The sequence below is a fragment of the Oncorhynchus gorbuscha genome, linkage group LG03, assembly GCF_021184085.1.
Source record: "Oncorhynchus gorbuscha isolate QuinsamMale2020 ecotype Even-year linkage group LG03, OgorEven_v1.0, whole genome shotgun sequence".
NCBI classification, from domain to species: domain Eukaryota; kingdom Metazoa; phylum Chordata; class Actinopteri; order Salmoniformes; family Salmonidae; genus Oncorhynchus; species Oncorhynchus gorbuscha.
In genome coordinates, this window is record NC_060175.1 from 4,912,328 (window position 1) to 4,932,753 (window position 20,426).

At 41.8% G+C, this 20,426-nt stretch overlaps 1 protein-coding gene across 1 annotated transcript; it reads left to right on the top strand.

Annotated features, from left to right (window-relative positions):
- The first annotated feature begins 2,362 nt into the window (after positions 1–2,362).
- LOC124018434 (dual specificity protein phosphatase 6-like) lies at positions 2,363–20,196 on the top strand. Its single transcript, XM_046333758.1, has 3 exons — positions 2,363–3,259; positions 8,350–8,781; positions 19,884–20,196. Exons 1-3 carry the CDS (start codon positions 2,623–2,625, stop codon positions 20,192–20,194), a joined length of 1,380 nt encoding a protein of 459 aa, XP_046189714.1. The 5' UTR covers positions 2,363–2,622; the 3' UTR covers positions 20,195–20,196.
- Positions 20,197–20,426: the final 230 nt, after the last annotated feature.

The window sequence follows — 20,426 nt, forward strand, 5'->3', positions numbered from 1 at the left end:
GAAGGTGGTCGGCAGAGGCGGACAAATAGACGTTACACTATCATACACTATCATTTAATCCTAGTAAAAATTCCCTGTTTTAGGTCAGTTAGGATCACCACTTAATTTTAACTAGGCTAGGTTAAGAACAAATTCTTATTTACAATGACAGCCTTATGGGGAACAGTGGGTTAACTGCCTTGTTCAGGGACAGAACGCCAATTTATTTTTACCTTGTCAGCTCTGGGATTCGATCCAGCAACCTTTCAATTACTGGCACAACACTCTAACCACTAGGCTACCTGACCTAGTTGACAAGGTTCTATATAATTCTTCTTGGTGTGGACATTTAGCCATGGCCCAATTTTGCAAGGCTAACAATTACAGCTCACTGTGGTACAGTAGCTAGCTTAAAAGCATTAGCACTCAGTGGGCAGGTCTGTATCTTATTGTTGAGAGGCTAACAGTAGCTAGCTTAGTGGCTAACTGTTAGCCTCTCAACAATAAGTTACAGACCTGCCCAATGAGTACTAATGCTACTAGGCTACAGTTAGCCTAGCTACAGTTAGCCTAGTGTGTATTAGGTAGTTGTTGGGGAATTGTTTGAATATTTACATTTTACATATACATTTTACATTTAAGTAATATTTGCTAGATATTACTACACTGTCGGAACTAGAAGCACAAGCATTTCGCTACACTCACATTAACATCTGCTAGCCACGTGTATGTGACAAATAAAATGTGATTTGATTTTGATTTGTCGTTAGCGCTCAGTGGGCAGGTCTGTATCTTATTGTTGAGAGGCTAACTGTAGCTTGTAGCATTAGCGCTCAATGGGCAAGTCTGTATCTTATTGTTGAGAGGCTAACTGTAGCTTGTAGCGTTAGCGCTCAGTGGGCAAGTCTGTATCTTATTGTTGAGAGGCTAACTGTAGCTTGTAGCGTTAGCGCTCAGTGGGCAAGTCTGTATCTTATTGTTGAGAGGCTAACTGTAGCTTGTAGCGTTAGCGCTCAGTGGGCAAGTCTGTAACTTATTGTTCATGGGGGGGTTGGGGGTTGTGATGAGAGGGATGGAAACACAAGAGCTTGCTGTCAGAGAGTCTGAAGTAACTGGAAGTCATTGGAACTGAGGGATAAAGAGCCATTGTTTGCTGTCAGTGGGTCTCTACGCCTTCTGTCCTGCAGCTGTGTGTGTGTGGTGTGTGGTGTATGTAAAAACCTACAGTTTCTCTCTCCACCAGTGGATGTAGGCTCCCAACTGTACAAATATGCTACTTAGCTGTCCAAAGGAGTAGGTCAGTAAAACTGTACTTGTCAATTATGGAAATTCAATGGTATTCCATTTATTTAACCAGGCAAGTCTAATTTAATATAATGTAATAGATTAGAATAGAATACCATAGAATGAAATAGAATAGGATGGAATATAATGTAATAGAATAGAAAATAATATCATAGAATGAAATAGAATAGGATGGAATATGGCGCTTGTAACGCCAGGGTAGTGGGTTCGATCCCCGGGACCACCCATACGTAGAATGTATGCACACATGACTGTAAGTCGCTTTGGATAAAAGCGTCTGCTAAATGGCATATATTATTATTATATATTATAATGTAATATATTAGAATAGAATGAAATAGAATATAATGGAATATAATATAATGGAATAGAATAGAATGAAATAGAATAAACTGAATTGAATATAATGTATTTGATTAGATTATAATACCACAGGATGGAATATAATGTAATAGATTATATTATAATACCACAGGATGGAATATAATAGAATGAAATAGAATAGAGCAGACAACACGTCTGCTTGTGATCAACTACAGGTTAATTTCAGTCAGATTTGATCAACCATGAGATATTTTTTTTTCAATCGAGGGGCGGTCCATTCATAACGAATGTTCTTATCAGGTTGGGAGGGTGAGACGGAGAGTAGGGCAGATCTGTTAAAGAGGAACCGGCTGCATCTGAGTCTTCTGTAGCCATCGATAGAGCATTATGCGTTGTCCTTTAGTTTCTAATATCTCTGTATTGAAAAGCATATATGTGGACGTTTAGAAGGGGTGTTATGGTTCAATGGCTCCTATGAATTGGCATTGTCATATATCCTATGTGCCAAAAGGTGTCTAGACGCAATTACGCATTTGGAGATTATAATAGACTAGGTATCCCCCCTAGGAATCCGACAAGGTTGAATTAATTATCAGTGTAATATTTTAGGCCATTTGTTGCTGTCCAAATTGGTGAGAGAGAGAAGGATATGATGTCTGAAAGTTGAAAAACCTTTCCCATGCTGTATGCTACGTCTTTAACTGTTGCCCAGCTCCTCCTTCCACAGTGACATGTCTACTCTCTGCAAACCCCTTTTAGTTCAGCCTGCTTGTCACAGCGGTTACTGGAAATGACACACGGGAGGCGGTCGAATGGCAAACATGTTAAAAACATGTGCTATAGCTACGATTCATCCGGAATCCACATTTTCATCAGATTTATATAATAACGCGATATAGGTCATTTTCATTAATAAAGGACCGCTTAAAAGACCGCAGTGTCAAATGGACGTCGACGGCATCTGAATGAACCCAGCATAATTTCTAGCCAACGGACTGAAATAAAATATCTTTAATGTGTCCAAGCCTGGTGGTGTGTTCATTCCGTCTACCAGCCTTGGCGAACAGCGGTGTTACTGTATCGGTGGACGAAAGTGATCAGAGCGGACTCGGTTCTGTCCTTATCCACAGCAGTAGAAGTTGCGCCGTGATTTGTATTTCCCTTCCCCATGTTACTGCAAAGAGCCATCTCCACATTTCCCTTCCTCATGTTACTGCAAAGAGCCATCTCCACATTTCCCTAATGAAAATTCATCTTTGGAACGGTTCCCGGGACGTGACAGAGATTATGTCGAGTAAAAGTGTGGAATGGCTTCAAGAAGAACTGGAGTCCGGGCTCGGGGTGAGCTCACTACTGCTGTTGGACTGCCGATCTCACGAGCTTTACGAATCGTCGCACATTGAGTCGGCCATCAACCTGACGATCCCCGGTTTGATGCTGCGGAGACTGAAGAAGGGGAATCTACCGATCCGGTCCATCATCCCCAACAACGAGGATAAAGAGAAATTCGTGAAGCGGTGCAAGACAGACATGGTTCTTCTCTATGACGAGGCCACTACGGACTGGAAGGAGACCGGGGTGGCGAGCTCTGTTCTCGGCTTGCTGTTGCAAAAGCTCCGAGATGAAGGTTGTAAGGTGTTCTACCTGGAAGGTGAGAATGAACTTCTTCGATCTTTTAGATTTGTTTTTGTTTTTATGTTCTCATATTATTTTACTTTCTGTTTCCTGGTACATTTTAAACGTCTAAAGACTAGGCTACTTGTCAACAACAACAACAAATCGACTTAAAGCACAATTTATATTCTATTCCTACGTGACCGAGTTTGGAGACTAGCTCGACTCCTCGTCTAATGTAACAGTTACACAAATGGACTTGAGCGCAAAGTTACATTGTAGCTCATTCAAGGCAGCGGAATGCAACTATGGATCCGTTCGTTTCCCTCTCGCTATAATGTTATTATCGACTATGGAGTGGCTATTTGATTGTATTCTTTGTCATATTAAAGTTGTCAAATATTTCTTGTCTAAATGAAAAGTCAACGGAAGGCAGCCACGGTTCCTATGTAATAATGTGTCAAAAAATAAATAAATAAAGGCTTATATTTTCCTCAAGTGCTTCAAGATAATTAAACTAATAATATTTATTTCGATGTTTTATTCCCATTTCCCTTCACGAAAGCCTATAAATAATAAGCAGTCGTGAAAGTAACTTATTCTATTGTCAAATATTCGCTTATATTCCCACACCGTGACAGTAGTAAGAATCATAGTGTTTCAACCGTATTTTCGATTGTTAATCTAATAGAGTACATATGTTATATTCATTATTTGAGGGTTTTAACTTTGAAAGAATGTTGGCCAAAACAAATATGTTTTCAATTAATGTTCTAAAATGGCTCCGCCATGTTGTCAAGTGCTTCTTCAGGAAAAGACGTGCATTTCATGAATGAACAGAACAGAAACTATTTCTTCTCTGTGTGCTATCTGAAACTAGTCTAGGCTGTATAAAAACCCTATTATTTATACCACACAATCAACCCCGTTCTTGTCATAGACCTATTCATGTCCTATCTCATGTGTGTAGGAAAATAATAGTACTTGAGGAAAATATTCCAAACATGTGGTCCTTCTGTAGCTCAGTTGGTAGAGCATGGCGCTTGTAACGCCAGGGTAGTGGGTTCAATCCCCGGGACCACCCATACGTAGAATGTATGCACACATGACTCTAAGTCGCTTTGGATAAAAGCGTCTGCTAAATGGCATATATTATTATATTATTATGTTTCAGATTCACTTGTCTGATATTCAGGAACCACTTCTTCAGGGCAGAAGAGACTAGCTACTAATGTAACAAATGTCTCAGCATCAGCGTAACAGATGTGAATGTACTTTGTAGAACTCTCTTGCGATGTTCATTTGAAGGAAAGGACTCTCTAGCCAGCGGCCCCAGTTGATTGGTGTTTATTCTGACGATAAACACAAGGAGGCACATTAGATGTTGTAGACCTATGATTATGATTAGATGTGCTGGACAACACAATGTTGATGGCTGTAGACTCTGGATTAGTCGCTTGCATGTCAATATCAGACAAGATATTTTGTCATTAAACATCACAACAATGACAAAAACTGTACAAAATATAATACAAGTAAGTGTAACAGTATAACTTCAGACCGTCCCCTCGCCCATATCCGGGCACCATCTGCACACATTAACAACACAATATAACAGTATAACTTCAGACCGTCCCCTCGCCCATATCCAGGCACCATCTGCACACATTAACAACACAATATAACAGTATAACTTCAGACCGTCCCCTCGCCCATATCCGGGTACCATCTGCACACATTAACAACACAATATAACAGTATAACTTCAGACCGTCCCCTCGCCCATATCCAGGCACCATCTGCACACATTAACAACACAATATAACAGTATAACTTCAGACCGTCCCCTCGCCCATACCCGGGCACCATCTGCACACATTAACAACACAATATAACAGTATAACTTCAGACCGTCCCCTCGCCCATATCCAGGTACCATCTGCACACATTAACAACACAATATAACAGTATAACTTCACACCGTCCCCTCGCCCATATCCGGGCACGAACCAGGGACCATCTGCACACATTAACAACAGTCACCCACGAAGTATCGTTACCCATCGCCCCACAAAACTGTCAAATTGCTACGCGTTTATCTTGGCTAGGTCTCAGTTGCAAATGAGAACTTGTTCTCAACTAGCCTACCTGGTTAAATAAAGGTGAAATAAAAAAAAATATATATATTTTTTTAAAGCCGTGGCCCTTGCAGAGCAAGGGGAACCACTACTTCAAGGTCTCAGAGCCAGTGACGTCACCGATTGAAACTCCATTTAGCGCGCACCACGCTAACTAAGCCAGCCGTTTCACATCCATTACGTAAGTACCTGACGATAGACACAAGGAAGTACATTAGCAGGGCACCAGTATGTTGATGGCTGTAAATTCGTGTTTCTTCCGTTGGTATGGAAATAATGGAGTTAGCAGGGAGCTAATTTGACAATTACAGCAAAAATATCCAAAAGCACATCCCAGGATGTCCCCCAATATCTAACGGGTATGTACACACATTTATTGTGTTTACTTGATAGCTACCTACACAAATAGCTAGCTAGAACAAAGTGTTAATTAGATACATTCATTAAGGACATGTACACAGTGAACTCTTACACATTGTAAATATGAAAATAGAATATAGTATTTCAGAATGTGACCGCTTGCATTGAAATATCAGACTAAGAAGAATTGAAGTTCACGATCTCACCCTATCTGCAAGCATGACCAATGGCATAACACCTTATTGATATGTAAATTAAACCAACCAATTGGAATACATAAACATCGAATGCATATATTTCTGCAGTGGAAACATAAACCCTGTTACAGAAAGACCTGCAACCTATTCGTAATGTTAACGAGCGGCACAGTCAATAGCGCGCTGGACTTCGGGCTAGAAGGTCGACGGTTCGAGACCTGCTCCCACTTCCTGTTTCATTACAAGAACATTACAGAATCATTAAAGTCCTTACCCATAGGCCGGTTATTAGCTTATTATATTGTCACTGTGAACATTGTAATAGTTGTGAGAAATATTCCATAGGCCTACATGTTTGAGGCTCACTGTCATCTTGTCATTCACAAAAAAAAGTCCACACATAACACTTTATGTCACTTTTAATGTCTCCTTAGATCAGATCAGCGGTAAGCTACAAGCTGCAGGAAGTTTTTCACCAAAGTAATGCACTAGGCCTGTGTAAAGGAGCAAATGAACAATATGGGGATGAGGTAGTTGGGTGGGCTATTTACAGATGGGCTGTGTACGGATGCAGTGATCGGTAAGCTGCTCTGACAGCTGATGCTTAAAGTTAGTGAGGGATATATAGTCTCCAGCTTGAATGATTTTTGCAATTCGTTCCAGTCATTGGCATTAGAGAACTGGAAGGAAAGGCGGCCAAATATTAGCAATATTAGCGGATCTTACTGCTGTCTGTAGCATGGGCAACAACAACAACAACAACATTTTCCTTATTTTTATTGGAGTGGAAACATCCGTGTATGAGATGGGTTTATTATTGTGTTATAGGATGTAATGTGATAATATATCAGTATACATTTATTTTTACCAAGTAAAATAGGAAGTAGGTCCATATCCTGTTCCTGTCTGGTACATAATATAATAATAATATATTATAATAATATATGCCATTTAGCAGACGCTTTTATCCAAAGCGACTTACAGTCATGTGTGCATACATTCTACGTATGGGTGGTCCCGGGGATCGAACCCACTACCCTGGCGTTACAAGCGCCATGCTCTACCAACTGAGCTAAAGAAGGACCACTGTACATATACAGTGGGCCAAAAAAGTATTTAGTCAGCCACCAATTGTGCAAGTTCTCCCACTTAAAAAGATGAGAGAGGCCTATAGTTTTCATCATAGGTACACTTCAACTATGACAGACAAAATGAGAAGAAAAAATCCAGAAAATCACATTGTAGAATTTTAAATGATTTGGTACAGTGTATTTTTTATTTAGTATAGCTAGGTAAATGCTGTGTATTATATTCTGCTCTACTATATTCTACTCTCTTATATTATATTCTACTTTATTCTATTCTACTCTACTATATTCTACTCTATTCAATTCTACTCTACTATATTCTACTCTATTCAATTCTACTCTACTATATTCTACTCTACTATATTCTACTCTACTATATTCTACTCTATTCAATTCTACTCTACTATATTCTTCTCTATTCAATTCTACTCTACTATATTCTACTCTACTATATTCTACTCTATTCAATTCTACTCTACTATATTCTACTCTATTCAATTCTACTCTACTATATTCTACTCTATTATATTCTACTCTACTATATTCTACTCTATTATATTCTACTCTACTATATTCTACTCTACTATATTCTACTCTATTATATTCTACTCTACTATATTCTACTCTATTATATTCTACTCTACTATATTCTACTCTATTCAATTCTACTCAACTATATTCTACTCTATTATATTCTACTCTACTATATTCTACTCTATTATATTCTACTCTACTATATTCTACTCTATTCAATTCTACTCTACTATATTCTACTCTATTATATTCTACTCTACTATATTCTACTCTACTATATTCTACTCTATTCAATTCTACTCTACTATATTCTACTCTATTATATTCTACTCTATTATATTCTACTCTACTATATTCTACTCTATTCAATTCTACTGTACTATATTCTACTGTACTATATTCTACTGTACTATATTCTACTCTATTATATTCTACTCTATTATATTCTACTCTATTCAATTCTGCTCTACTATATTCTACTCTATTCAATTCTACTCTATTCAATTCTACTCTACTATATTCTACTCTATTATATTCTACTCTACTATATTCTACTCTATTATATTCTACTCTACTATATTCTACTCTACTATATTCTACTCTATTCAATTCTACTCTACTATATTATATTCTACTCTACTATATTCTACTCTATTCAATTCCACTGTACTATATTCTACTCTATTATATTCTTATATTTGGATTCTGATCCATCTATGTGTTGTTGTTGTTTCCAGGACAATAGTTATATTGTATTTTTACTCTACTATATTCTATTTTATTCTAATTAGTCTCTGTTGTTGTTTCCAGGTGGCTTCAACAAGTTCCAGACCGAGTACCCTGAGCACTGTGAGACCAACCTGGACTGTTCCTGCCCCAGCAGCTCCCCGCCGGCCTCCGTCCTGGGTCTGGGCGGGCTGAGGATCAGCTCTGACTGTTCTGATGGGGAGTCATCGGACAGGGAACCGGTCAGCGCCACCGAGTCCGAGGGCAGCCCTCTCCCCAACAACCAGCCTGCCTTCCCTGTCCAGATCTTACCGTACCTCTACCTGGGCTGTGCCAAAGACTCCACCAATCTGGACATCCTGGGGAAGTATAATATTAAGTACATCCTGAACGTCACGCCCAACCTGCCCAACATGTTTGAACACGACGGAGACTTCAAGTACAAACAGATCCCCATCTCCGATCACTGGAGCCAAAATCTCTCGCAGTTTTTCCCAGAGGCCATTTCTTTCATTGGTGAGTATAAGCGGCCTCATTTGGATGCTTTTACAGATCATTTGGAGTTTACAGTCTTTTACAAATCCGTTGGAGTTTACGGTCTTATTTCTTTTACATTTTAATTTCACCTTAATGTTTTAATTTCACCTTTATTTAACCAGGTAGGCTGGTTGAGAACAAGTTCTCATTTACAACTGTGACCTGGCCAAGATAAAGCAAAGCAGTGCAACACAAACAACACACATGGGATAAACAAACATACGGTCAATAACACAATATACAAATCTATATACAGTGTGTGCAAATGAAGTAAGATTAGGGAGGTAAGGCAATAAATAGGCCATGGTGGCGAAATAATTGCAATTCAGCAATTTAAAACTGGAGTGATAGATGTGTAGAAGATGAATGTGCAAGTAGAGATACTGGGGTGCAAAGGAGCAAATGAACAATATGGGGATGAGGTAGTTGGGTGGGCTATTTACAGATGGGCTGTGTACGGGTGCAGTGATCGGTAAGCTGCTCTGACAGCTGATGCTTAAAGTTAGTGAGGGATATATAGTCTCCAGCTTGAATGATTTTTGCAATTCGTTCCAGTCATTGGCATTAGAGAACTGGAAGGAAAGGTGGCCAAAGGAGGAGTTGGCTTTGGGGATGACCAGTGAGATATACCTGCTGGAGCACGTGCTACGTGTGGGTGCTGCTATGGAGACCAGTGAGCTGAGATAAGGCGGGGCTTTGCTTAGCAAAGACTTATAGATGACCTGGAGCCAGTGGGTTTGGCTATGAATATGAAGCAAGGGCCAGCCAATGAGAATCTTTACAGATTTACAGATAATTTGGAGTTTACAGTCTTTTACAAATCATATGTGAGTTTACAGTATTTTAATAAAGTCTTGTTTTGGGATGTTCATTTTTGTAACATCTCATGAACCCATCTCATATTTGATTAATCAGAGAACCATGGACGTGTCTAAACTTGACACTTACATGTGACTTCTGCCATCAAAATACAAAAAAATGCATTGAAAATACGGGTCTAGATGCACAAAAATCACTTTGTGGTCTGATTGTGTTCAGATCTGTCTGACCGCTTCAACAGGTAGTCAGGAATGCGTTGTGTGTGGATTACTCCTCAGTCTGGACATGTTTGCTGGCCTCATAAATGCTAGCCAGTTGGATAACATTTATAAAAATATGTTTTGTTTGGCTAGAGTTATGCTAACAATGTTTTCCAATCCCTTTAGAATTGCTTGCTGGCTAGTTAACTACAGTAGTTAGCTGGCTAGTTAGTTTAAGTAGTAAGCTGGCTAGTTAGTTGCAGTAGTTAGCTGGCTAGTTAGTTGCAGTAGGTAGCTGGCTAGTTAGTTTAAGTAGTTAGCTGGCTAGTTTGTTTAAGTAGTTAGCTGGCTAGTTAGTTGCAGTAATTAGCTGGTATGTTAGTTACAGTAGTTAGCTGGCTAGTTAGTTACAGTTGTTAGCTGGCTAGTTAGCTACTGTAGTTAGCTGGCTCGTTAGTTACAGTTGTTAGCTGGCTAGTTAGCTACAGTTGTTAGCTGGCTAGTTAGTTACAGTTGTTAGTTGGCTAGTTAGCTACTGTAGTTAGCTGGCTAGTTAGTTACAGTTGTTAGCTGGCTAGTTAGTTACAGTTGTTAGCTGGCTTTAGCTACTGTAGTTAGCTGGCTAGTTAGTTACAGTTGTTAGCTGGCTAGTTAGCTACTGTAGTTAGCTGGCTAGTTAGCTACTGCCATCAGTTGTGGTGTTATTATCATATTTAGCCTATTCCACCGTTTGTGGAGTAGACACTGGCATGTGAATATAGCGCTGGAAAAGAGAATCAGGACACACTGTGGACACGGTAGACACATTTAATGTAGGTGTAGACGCATGTCGTGTTCAGAATGCCAGGATCAGAACTCATAAGATCAGAATGCTAAAGCTGCATGAACTGTCAAGTGTAGACAGGGCCTGTGTATCCTTGCTGTCATTTCACCAACATTCAGGTTATATAACGATTAATTTAACACTAAATTAGGCATCAGTAGATTAATCAAACATTTATTGTGTCTCATATCTATTGAGGGATGAGTCAAACAAGTTGTCTTATTACTTATTGTATTTATAAATACAATAAAACATATTTTAGCTTAAAACATATAGATTTATACATTTATTATTATATATATTTAAAAAGAAATCTTAGTCATTTAACAGACGCTCTTATCCAGAGGAATTTACACAAGAGCAATTAGGATTAACTGACTGATTTTTCACCTAGTCAGCTAGGGGATTCGAACTAGAAACCTTTTCGCTGGGCTTCCTGCCGCCCATACAAAAGTACCATAACGGGTGTTATTGTCTTAAACATATAGTATAAATCTTATTGTTTAAAACATATAGATTGATAAGTACATACTCAAAACATATAATATAGATTTATTAGTCAGCAACTTAAGCTAACTAGTTCTATCTCAGATGCAACAAAACCTTGCTTCACCCTCCAAGGAACAAAATCTTGCTTCAACCCTCCAAGGAACAAAATCTTGCTTCACCCCTCCAAGGAACAAACCTTGCTTTATCCTCCAAGGAACAAAACCTTGCTTTACCCTCCAAGGAACAAAACCTCGCTTTACCCTCCAAGGAACAAAACCTTGCTTTACCCTCCAAGGAACAAAACCTTGCTTTACCCTCCAAGGAACAAAACCTTGCTTTACCCTCCAAGGAACAAAACCTTGCTTTACCCTCCAAGGAACAATATTGAACTCTGAGTTGATTTATGTCTTCTGAGCGGTTTGTGGTATTTCCTGCTACACGCCTCATTTCACACCATGAAAGAGTCATGACTTGATCTGAGTCATTGGCGGGATTATATTATTATCAAACCCCAGAGAGGACCTTTTTAATTAACTAATCAAAAGTTGGCCTACAGGTTTCTAGCACACTCATTATACTACGGAAGGGAATCTATGAATGAACTAGGCCAGGTCATCTTGAGAACCATTGTGAAGACTTTAGTTTTTAATGATGGGTGTTATCCTCCACTGCACCTAGAGGTTAGGGTTGTTTTGGTTGATGCCAGCTTCTTCATCTACTGTAACACAGAGATGGCAAAGACCTCATGCTAATGTTGTCTAAGAGTCCACACGTCTATTCCATTACCTTATTCCGTTACCGTATTCCATTACCGTTTCCGTTACCGTATTCTGTTACCTTTACCGTATTCCGTTACATTATTCCGTTACCTTTTCGTTACCGTATTCCATTACCTTTTCGTTACCGTATTCCGTTACCGTATTCTATTACCTTTTCCGTTACCGTATTCCGTCATCTTATTCCATTACCTTTTCCGTTACCATATTCCATTACCTTTTCCAATACCTTTTCCGTTACCGTATTCCATTACCTTTTCCGTTACCGTATTCCGTTACCTTATTCAATTTCTGTAATGTGGTTGTCTGACATGGCTACTAGCCTTCAGTCAGAAGATAAAAACCTCAAGATGGCTGGATGTACAGAACATAATCTCATACATTACTTGACAGACAGACATCATTCCCCAAATTAGCCTTATAGTTATGTGAATTACTGGTATTTTTCGGTCCCTCTTTAAATCACATTCATGTTATAAAGCCTTCATAAAGCCTTTATAAGCACTACATAAATGTGTTACAAAGCATCTATAACCGTATGTCGTGGTTTTATAAAGGAAAGGGTTCATAAATGTGGCAGAACTTTGACGTAATCACCAAGGTCAAATGTGACGTAACCCACTATGTCTAATATGATATAAACACGTGCTTTATAAACGGTGACCTGTTGTGGTGAAGGATTGGAATACGCTCTAAAGTGAAGTCATGTTAGTCACATTACGACGAATCTCATTCCCAGACACTTCCACCCAAATGAAGGTCTGGTGGACCAATGCATCAAACTTGGCCTTCATGGGGCCTCCCGAGTGGCACAGCGGTCTAAGGCACTGCGTCGCATTGCTGGAGGCGTCACTACAGACACTGGTTCAATCCCAGGCTGTGTCGCAGCCGGCCGCGCCCGGGAGACCGATGAGGCGGCGCACAATTGGCCCAGCGTCGTCCAGGTTATGGGAGGGTTTGGCTGGCCGGGACGTCCTTGTCCCATCGCTCTAGCGGCACCTTGTTGCTGGCCGGGATGTCCTTGTCCCATCGCTCTAGCTACACCTTGTGGCTGGCCGGGATGTCCTTGTCCCATCGCTCTAGCGACACCTTGTGGCTGGCCGGGATGTCCTTGTCCCATCGCTCTAGCGACACCTTGTGGCGGGCCGGGATGTCCTTGTCCCATCGCTCTAGCAACACCTTGTGGCTGGCCGGGATGTCCTTGTCCCATCGCTCTAGCGACACCTTGTGGGCGGACCGGGACGTCCTTGTCCCATCGCTCTAGCGACACCTTGTGGGCGGACCGGGACGTCCTTGTCCCATCGCTCTAGCGACTCCTTGTGGCGGGCCGGGCCGTGAGCATGCACGTTGACACGGTAGCCAGGTGTACGGTGTTTCCTCCAACACATTGGTGCGGCTGGCTTCCGCGTTAAGAGAAGCAGTGTGTCAAGAAGCAGCGCGGCTTGGCAGGGGCGTGTTTCTAAGGACGCATGGCTCTCGACCTTGGCCTCTCCCGAGTTCGTACGGGAGTTGCAGCGATGGGATAAGACTGTAACTACCGATTGGATATCACAAAATTGGGGAGGAAAAGTGTGGCTTTTAGGTTAGAGGTTAAAATCACATTTTAAGAAGATACATTTTGGAAATGGGCAGGGTTTAACCAGAATTATGCCTTTTTAACTGTGTTATTAGTGATGATGACAAATCCTTTACTCAGTGAGGTCACTCCTATAGAATTCTATGGTCACTCCCATTAAGGCTCGTTTAGAATGGTTGATGTCCCAGTCTTATACAGTACCAGACTAAAGTTTGGACACACCTACTCATTCCAGGGGTTTCTTTATTTTTACTACATTGTAGAATAATAGGGAAGACATCAAAACTATGAAATAACACATATGGAATCATGTAGTAACCAAAAAAGTGTTAAACAAATCAAAATATATTTTATATTTGAGATTTTTCAAAGTCGCCACCCTTTGCCAGTTTTTAAGGAGTTCCCACATATGCTGAGCACTTGTTGGCTGCTTTACCTTCACTCTGCGGTCCAACTCATCCCAAGCCATCTCAATTGGGTTGAGGTCAGGTGATTGTGGAGGCCAGGTCATCTGATGCAGCACTCCATCACTCTCTTTCTTGGGGTCAAATAGCCCTTACATAGCCTGGAGGTGTGTTGGGTCATTGTCCTGTTGAAAAACAATTGATAGTCCCGCTAAGTGAAACCAGATGAGATGGCATATCGCTGCAGAATGCTGTGGTAGCCATGCTGGTTAAGTGTGCCTTGAATTCTAAATAAATCACTGACAGTGTCACCAGCAAAGCACCATCACACCTCCTCCTCCATGCTTCACCGTGGGAACCACACATGCAGAGATCATCCGTTCACCAGCTCTGCATCAGTTGGAACCAACATTTGGACTCATCAGAAGAAAGGACAAATTTCCACCGGACTAATGTCCATTGCTCGCGTTTCTTGGCCCAAGCAAGTCTCCTCTTATTATTGATGTCCTTTAGTAGTGGTTTCTTTGCAGCAATTCGACCACGAAGGCCTGATTCACACAGTCTCCTCTGAACAGTTGATGTTGAGATGTGTCTGTTACTTGAAGCACTCTCTGAAGCATTTTTTGGGGGCTGCAATTTCTGATGCTGATAACTCTAATGAACTGATCCTCTGCAGCAGAGGTAACTCTGGGCCTTCCTTTCCTGCACTTTAGAGTATGTGTCACCCTGCAGCACAGCATTGTGGTGGAAGTTGAGGTCAGGTCCAATATTGACTATGCACCCAAGATGGAAAGAGGTTGTGCTACTTATGGTTGGTCCCGCGATTTGAATTCAATATCCTGACATTGCAATGCTCTACCGAGATGCATGACAGGGTTGTAAGTGATTTTGTTAAGCCTCCATTTAATGATTCACGAGGCCTTTACTAAGCAATGCTTCTGTCACCCTTTATAAAGCACAGGTTTGTCATAGTAAGTTATATCCCATTTATGAACCCTTTTATAAAGCATGACATACGGTTGCTGTTCATCGACTACAGCTCGGCATTCAACACCATAGTACCCTCCAAGCTCGTCATCAAGCTCGAGACCCTGGGTCTCGACCCCGCCCTGTGCACCTGGGTACTGGACTTCCTGACGGGCCGCCCCCAGGTGGTGAGGGTAGGCAACAACATCTCCTCCCCGCTGATCCTCAACACGGGGGGCCCCACAAGGGTGCGTTCTGAGCCCTCTCCTGTACTCCCTGTTCACCCACGACTGCGTGGCCACGCACGCCTCCAACTCAATCATCAAGTTTGCGGACGACACAACAGTGGTAGGCTTGATTACCAACAACGACGAGACGGCCTACAGGGAGGAGGTGAGGGCCCTTGGAGTGTGGTGTCAGGAAAATAACCTCACACTCAACGTCAACAAAACTAAGGAGATGATTGTGGACTTCAGGAAACAGCAGAGGGAACACCCCCCCTATCCACATCGATGGAACAGTAGTGGAGAGGGTAGCTAGTTTTAAGTTCCTCGGCATACACATCACAGACAAACTGAATTGGTCCACTCACACTGACAGCATCGTGAAGAAGGCGCAGCAGCGCCTATTCAACCTCAGGAGGCTGAAAAAATTCGGCTTGTCACCAAAAGCACTCACAAACTTCTACAGATGCACAATCGAGAGCATCCTGGCGGGCTGTATCACCGCCTGGTACGGCAACTGCTCCGCCCTCAACCGTAAGGCTCTCCAGAGGGTAGTGAGGACTGCACAACGCATCACCGGGGGCAAACTACCTGCCCTCCAGGACACCTACACCACCCGTTGTTACAGGAAGGCCATAAAGATCATCAAGGACATCAACCACCCGAACCACTGCCTGTTCACCCCGCTATCATCCAGAAGGCGAGGTCAGTACAGGTGCATCAAAGCTGGGACCGAGAGACTGAAAAACAGCTTCTATCTCAAGGCCATCAGACTGTTAAATAGCCACCACTAACATTGAGTGGCTGCTGCCAACACACTGTCATTGACACTGACCCAACTCCAGCCATTTTAATAATGGGAATTGATGGAAATGATGTAAATATATCACTAGCCACTTTAAACAATGCTACCTTATATAATGTTACTTACCCTACATTATTCATCTCATATGCATATGTATATACTGTACTCTACAACATCGACTGCATCCTTATGTAACACATGTATCACTAGCCACTTTAACTATGCCACTTTGTTTACTTTGTCTACACACTCATCTCATATGTATATACTGTACTCGATACCATCTACTGTATGCTGCTCTGTACCATCACTCATTCATATATCCTTATGTACATGTTCCTTATCCCCTTACACTGTGTATAAGACAGTAGTTTTGGAATTGTTAGTTAGATTACTTGTTGGTTATCACTGCATTGTCGGAACTAGAAGCACAAGCATTTCGCTACACTCGCATTAACATCTGCTAACCATGTGTATGTGACAAATAAAATTTGATTTGATTTTGATTTGATTTATAGATGATTTGTAACACATTTATGTAGTGTTTATGAAGGCTTTTAAAGCTACGTGATCATTATGGGTCCTTGTTATTGTTATTGTCTCTTCATGAAGAAACCCTGGGTTAAAACAACAATCACTTCTATTGTACGACAGTGAAACACAACGTGAAAAGGAATGAAGTCATAATAATAATAATAGTGATATTTGGCAGGAGAGAAAAACCCTTTTGGAAAAGCTTACACCACATTCAAGACAGGTTTATTAATATCCTCCTCATGGTCACGCCTGGGGTGAGTCCCAAATGGTACCCTATTACCTATGGGTCCTGGTCTATAGTAGTGCACTATATAGGGAATAGGGCTCTGGTCTAAAGTAGTGCACTATATAGAGAATAGGGTCCTGGTCTATAGTAGTGCACTATATTGGGAATAGGGCTCTGGTCTAAAGTAGTGCACTATATAGGGAATAGGGTCCTGGTCTAAAGTAGTGCACTATATAGGGAATAGGGCCCTGGTCTAAAGTAGTGCACTATATAGGGAATAGGGCTCTGGTCTAAAGTAGTGCACTATATAGAGAATAGGGTGCTATTTGAGATGGATAACTATTTTCAGAGAGTTTCTCTTCACTTACTCAGAGGCACAACACAATGTCTACCAATATAGACTCGTTTTCACCTCGCATTCAAAGTATCAATAGAAAACCCAAGAAGATTTTCTTGACTGTTGACTCAATCCCACTACACGGTGTAGGAATACTGGTTAGTCACGACAGTTGAGTCACGACTATACACAAGGGATAATAACAGAGAGCTTTGCTTAGAGTTGTTATGTGCAATTCCATAGTACATTTCAGTATTTCAGATCAGACTTTTAGTATTTCACATCAGATTATTTGTTTTTAGTTTCAGTATTTGAGATTAGACTTTCAATTTTACAGCTCAGACTATTTATTTTCTGTAACAGTATTCCAGATCAGACTATTTTGACGTTAGTTTCTGTACTTCAGTAATCAGTCTACCAGACGTACCTTCTCCCATCCCCAAGGAATATCCAGTGTTTTCCCCTCTTCAGCTTCGTGGGAATGTGGAGTTTTTGTTTGGCTCTGTCCGATGCCTTGTTTGTTTTGAAAGTGTCGTATTTAAGAAATACACTATTGATGTGAAATGATCGAGTCAGAGTCGGGAAGTATTTAAAGGTCTTGGTCGATCTCCGGAATGGTGGTAGCGGGGTTTGCTCCTCATCGTTTAGGGAAATAAACTACATGACCAAATGTATGTGGACAACTGCTCATCCAACAGCTCATTCCAAAATCATGGGCATTAATATGGAGTTGGTCTCCCCTTTAATGCTATAACAGCCTCCACTCTTCTGGGAAGGCTTTCCACTAGATGTTGGAACATTGCTGCTATAACAGCCTCCACTCTTCTGGGAAGGCTTTCCACTAGATGTTGGAACATTGCTGCTATAACAGCCTCCACTCTTCTGGGAAGGCTTTCCACTAGATGTTGGAACATTGCTGCTATAACAGCCTCCACTCTTCTGGGAAGGCATTCCACTAGATGTTGGAACATTGCTGCTATAACAGCCTCCACTCTTCTGGGAAGGCTTTCCACTAGATGTTGGAACATTGCTGCTACAACAGCCTCCACTCTTCTGGGAAGGCTTTCCACTAGATGTTGGAACGTTGCTGCGGGGACTTGCTTCCATTCAGCTCAAGAGCACTAGTGAGGTCGGGGCACTGATGTTGGGCGATAAGGCCTGGCTCGCAGTCAGCGTTCCATTTCATCCCAAAGCTTTTCGATGGGGTTGAGGTCAGGGCTCTGTGCTGGCCAGTCAAGTTCTTCCACACCGATCTCGACAATCCATTTCTGTATGGACCTCGCTTTGTGCACGGGGGCATTGTCATGCTGAAACAGGAAAGGGCCTTCCCCAAACTGTTGCCACTAAGTTGGAAGCATAGAATCGTCTAGAATGTCAATGTATACTGTAGTGTTAATATTTCCCTTCACTGGAACTAAAGGGCCCGAACCATGAAAAACAGCCCCAGACCATTATTTCTCATCCACCAAACTTTACAGTTGGCACTGTGCATTGGGGCAGGAAGTGTACTCCTGGCATCTGCCAAACCCTGATTTGTCCGTTGGACTGCCAGTTGGTGAAGCGTGATTCATCACTCCACAGCTGGCGTTTCCACTGTTCCAGACTTTCAAATGAAAGGAAACGTCTTGGCAGGGGGAAAACAACAAATTTGAATAAATGTGGGTTTTTGACACTCTTATGTAGGTGTCTTAAACAGCCGTAAAATAACGCAATATATGCTGAACAAAATATAATTGGTCCCGTGTTTCATGAGCTGAAATGAAAGATTCTTGAAACGTTCCAGACGCACATAAAGCTAATTTCTCTCAAATTTAGTGTATCAATTTGTTTACATCCCAGTTAGTGAGCATTTCACCTTTGCTGATTAAACAGCATCATCATTGCACAGTTGCACCTTGTGCTCGGGACAATAAAAGGCCTCTCTAAAATGTTCAGCTTTGTCACACAACTCTATCCACGGATGTCTCAAGTTTTGAGGGAGCGTGCAATTGGCATGCTGACTGCAGGAATGTCCAGCAGAGCTGCTGCCAGAGAATGTAATGTTAATTTCTCTACCATAAGCCGACTCAATGTCGTTTTAGAGAATTTGGCTGTACGTCCAACCAGCCTCACAGCAGACCACGTGTAACCACGCCAACCCTCCACATCTGGCTTCTTCACCTGTCTGAGACCAGCCACCCAGACAGCTGATGAAACTGAGGAGTATTTATGTCTGTATTAAAGCCCTTTTGTGGAGAAAAACTCGTTCTGATTGGCTAATCCTGGCTATGCCCTCCCAGGCCCAGTCATGTGAAATCCATTGATTAGGGCCTAATGAATTTATTTAAGTTGACTGGTTTCCTTATTATGAACTGTTACTCAGTAACATCTTTGAAATTGTTGGTGGAGTTGGTGTAGCTGTTCTCTCATTATAACTCCTGAAACCAGAGAGGTGGAGTTGTTGTAGCTGTTCTCTCATTATAAACTCTAGAAACCAGAGAGGTGGAGATGATGTAGCTGTTCCCTCATTATAAACTCTAGAAACCAGAGAGGTGGAGTTGTTGTAGCTGTTCTCTCATTATAAACTCTAGAAACCAGAGAGGTGGAGTTGGTGTAGCTGTTCTCTCATTATAAACTCTAGAAACCAGAGAGGTGGAGTTGGTGTAGCTGTTCTCTCATTATAACTCCTGAAACCAGAGAGGTGGAGATGGTGTAGCTGTTCTCTCATTATAAACTCCTGAAACCAGAGAGGTGGAGATGGTGTAGCTGTTATAAACTCTAGAAACCAGAGAGGTGGAGATGGTGTAGCTGTTATAAACTCTAGAAACCAGAGAGGTGGAGATGGTGTAACTCTAAATGGTGTTGCTTCTCAAACACATAAAACTAATTTGTACCTCTATCTTTTCTCTAACCCCTCCAGACGAAGCTCGTTCCAAAAAGTGTGGTATCCTGGTGCACTGCCTGGCGGGGATCAGTCGCTCGGTAACGGTAACCGTGGCCTACCTGATGCAGAAGCTCAACCTGTCGCTCAACGACGCGTACGACTTTGTGAAACAGAAGAAGTCCAACATCTCACCCAACTTCAACTTCATGGGTCAGCTCTTGGATTTTGAGAGAACATTGGGTCTCAATAGCCCGTGTGACAACCACACCTCCACCAATGACCAGCTGTTCTTCACCACGCCAACCAATCACAACGTGTTCCAGCTCGACACGCTGGAATCTACATGAAGGGGTGGTGGTGGTGGTGGTGGTGGTGGTGGTGGGGGGGGGGGGGGGGGGGGGGGGGGGGACTTGAGCAGCCATCTTGGATGTGAATGTTTTTCTCTTCTCTTCAGAGATTGGCTGGCTGGCTATGACAGCATATAGCCTGGGATGGTGGACTGACGGTGCGTGGACAGGGACAGACCAGAGGCCAAATGGAAGTCTGCTTGGCTTGTAGAGCTCTGTTGGTCTTTCAGAG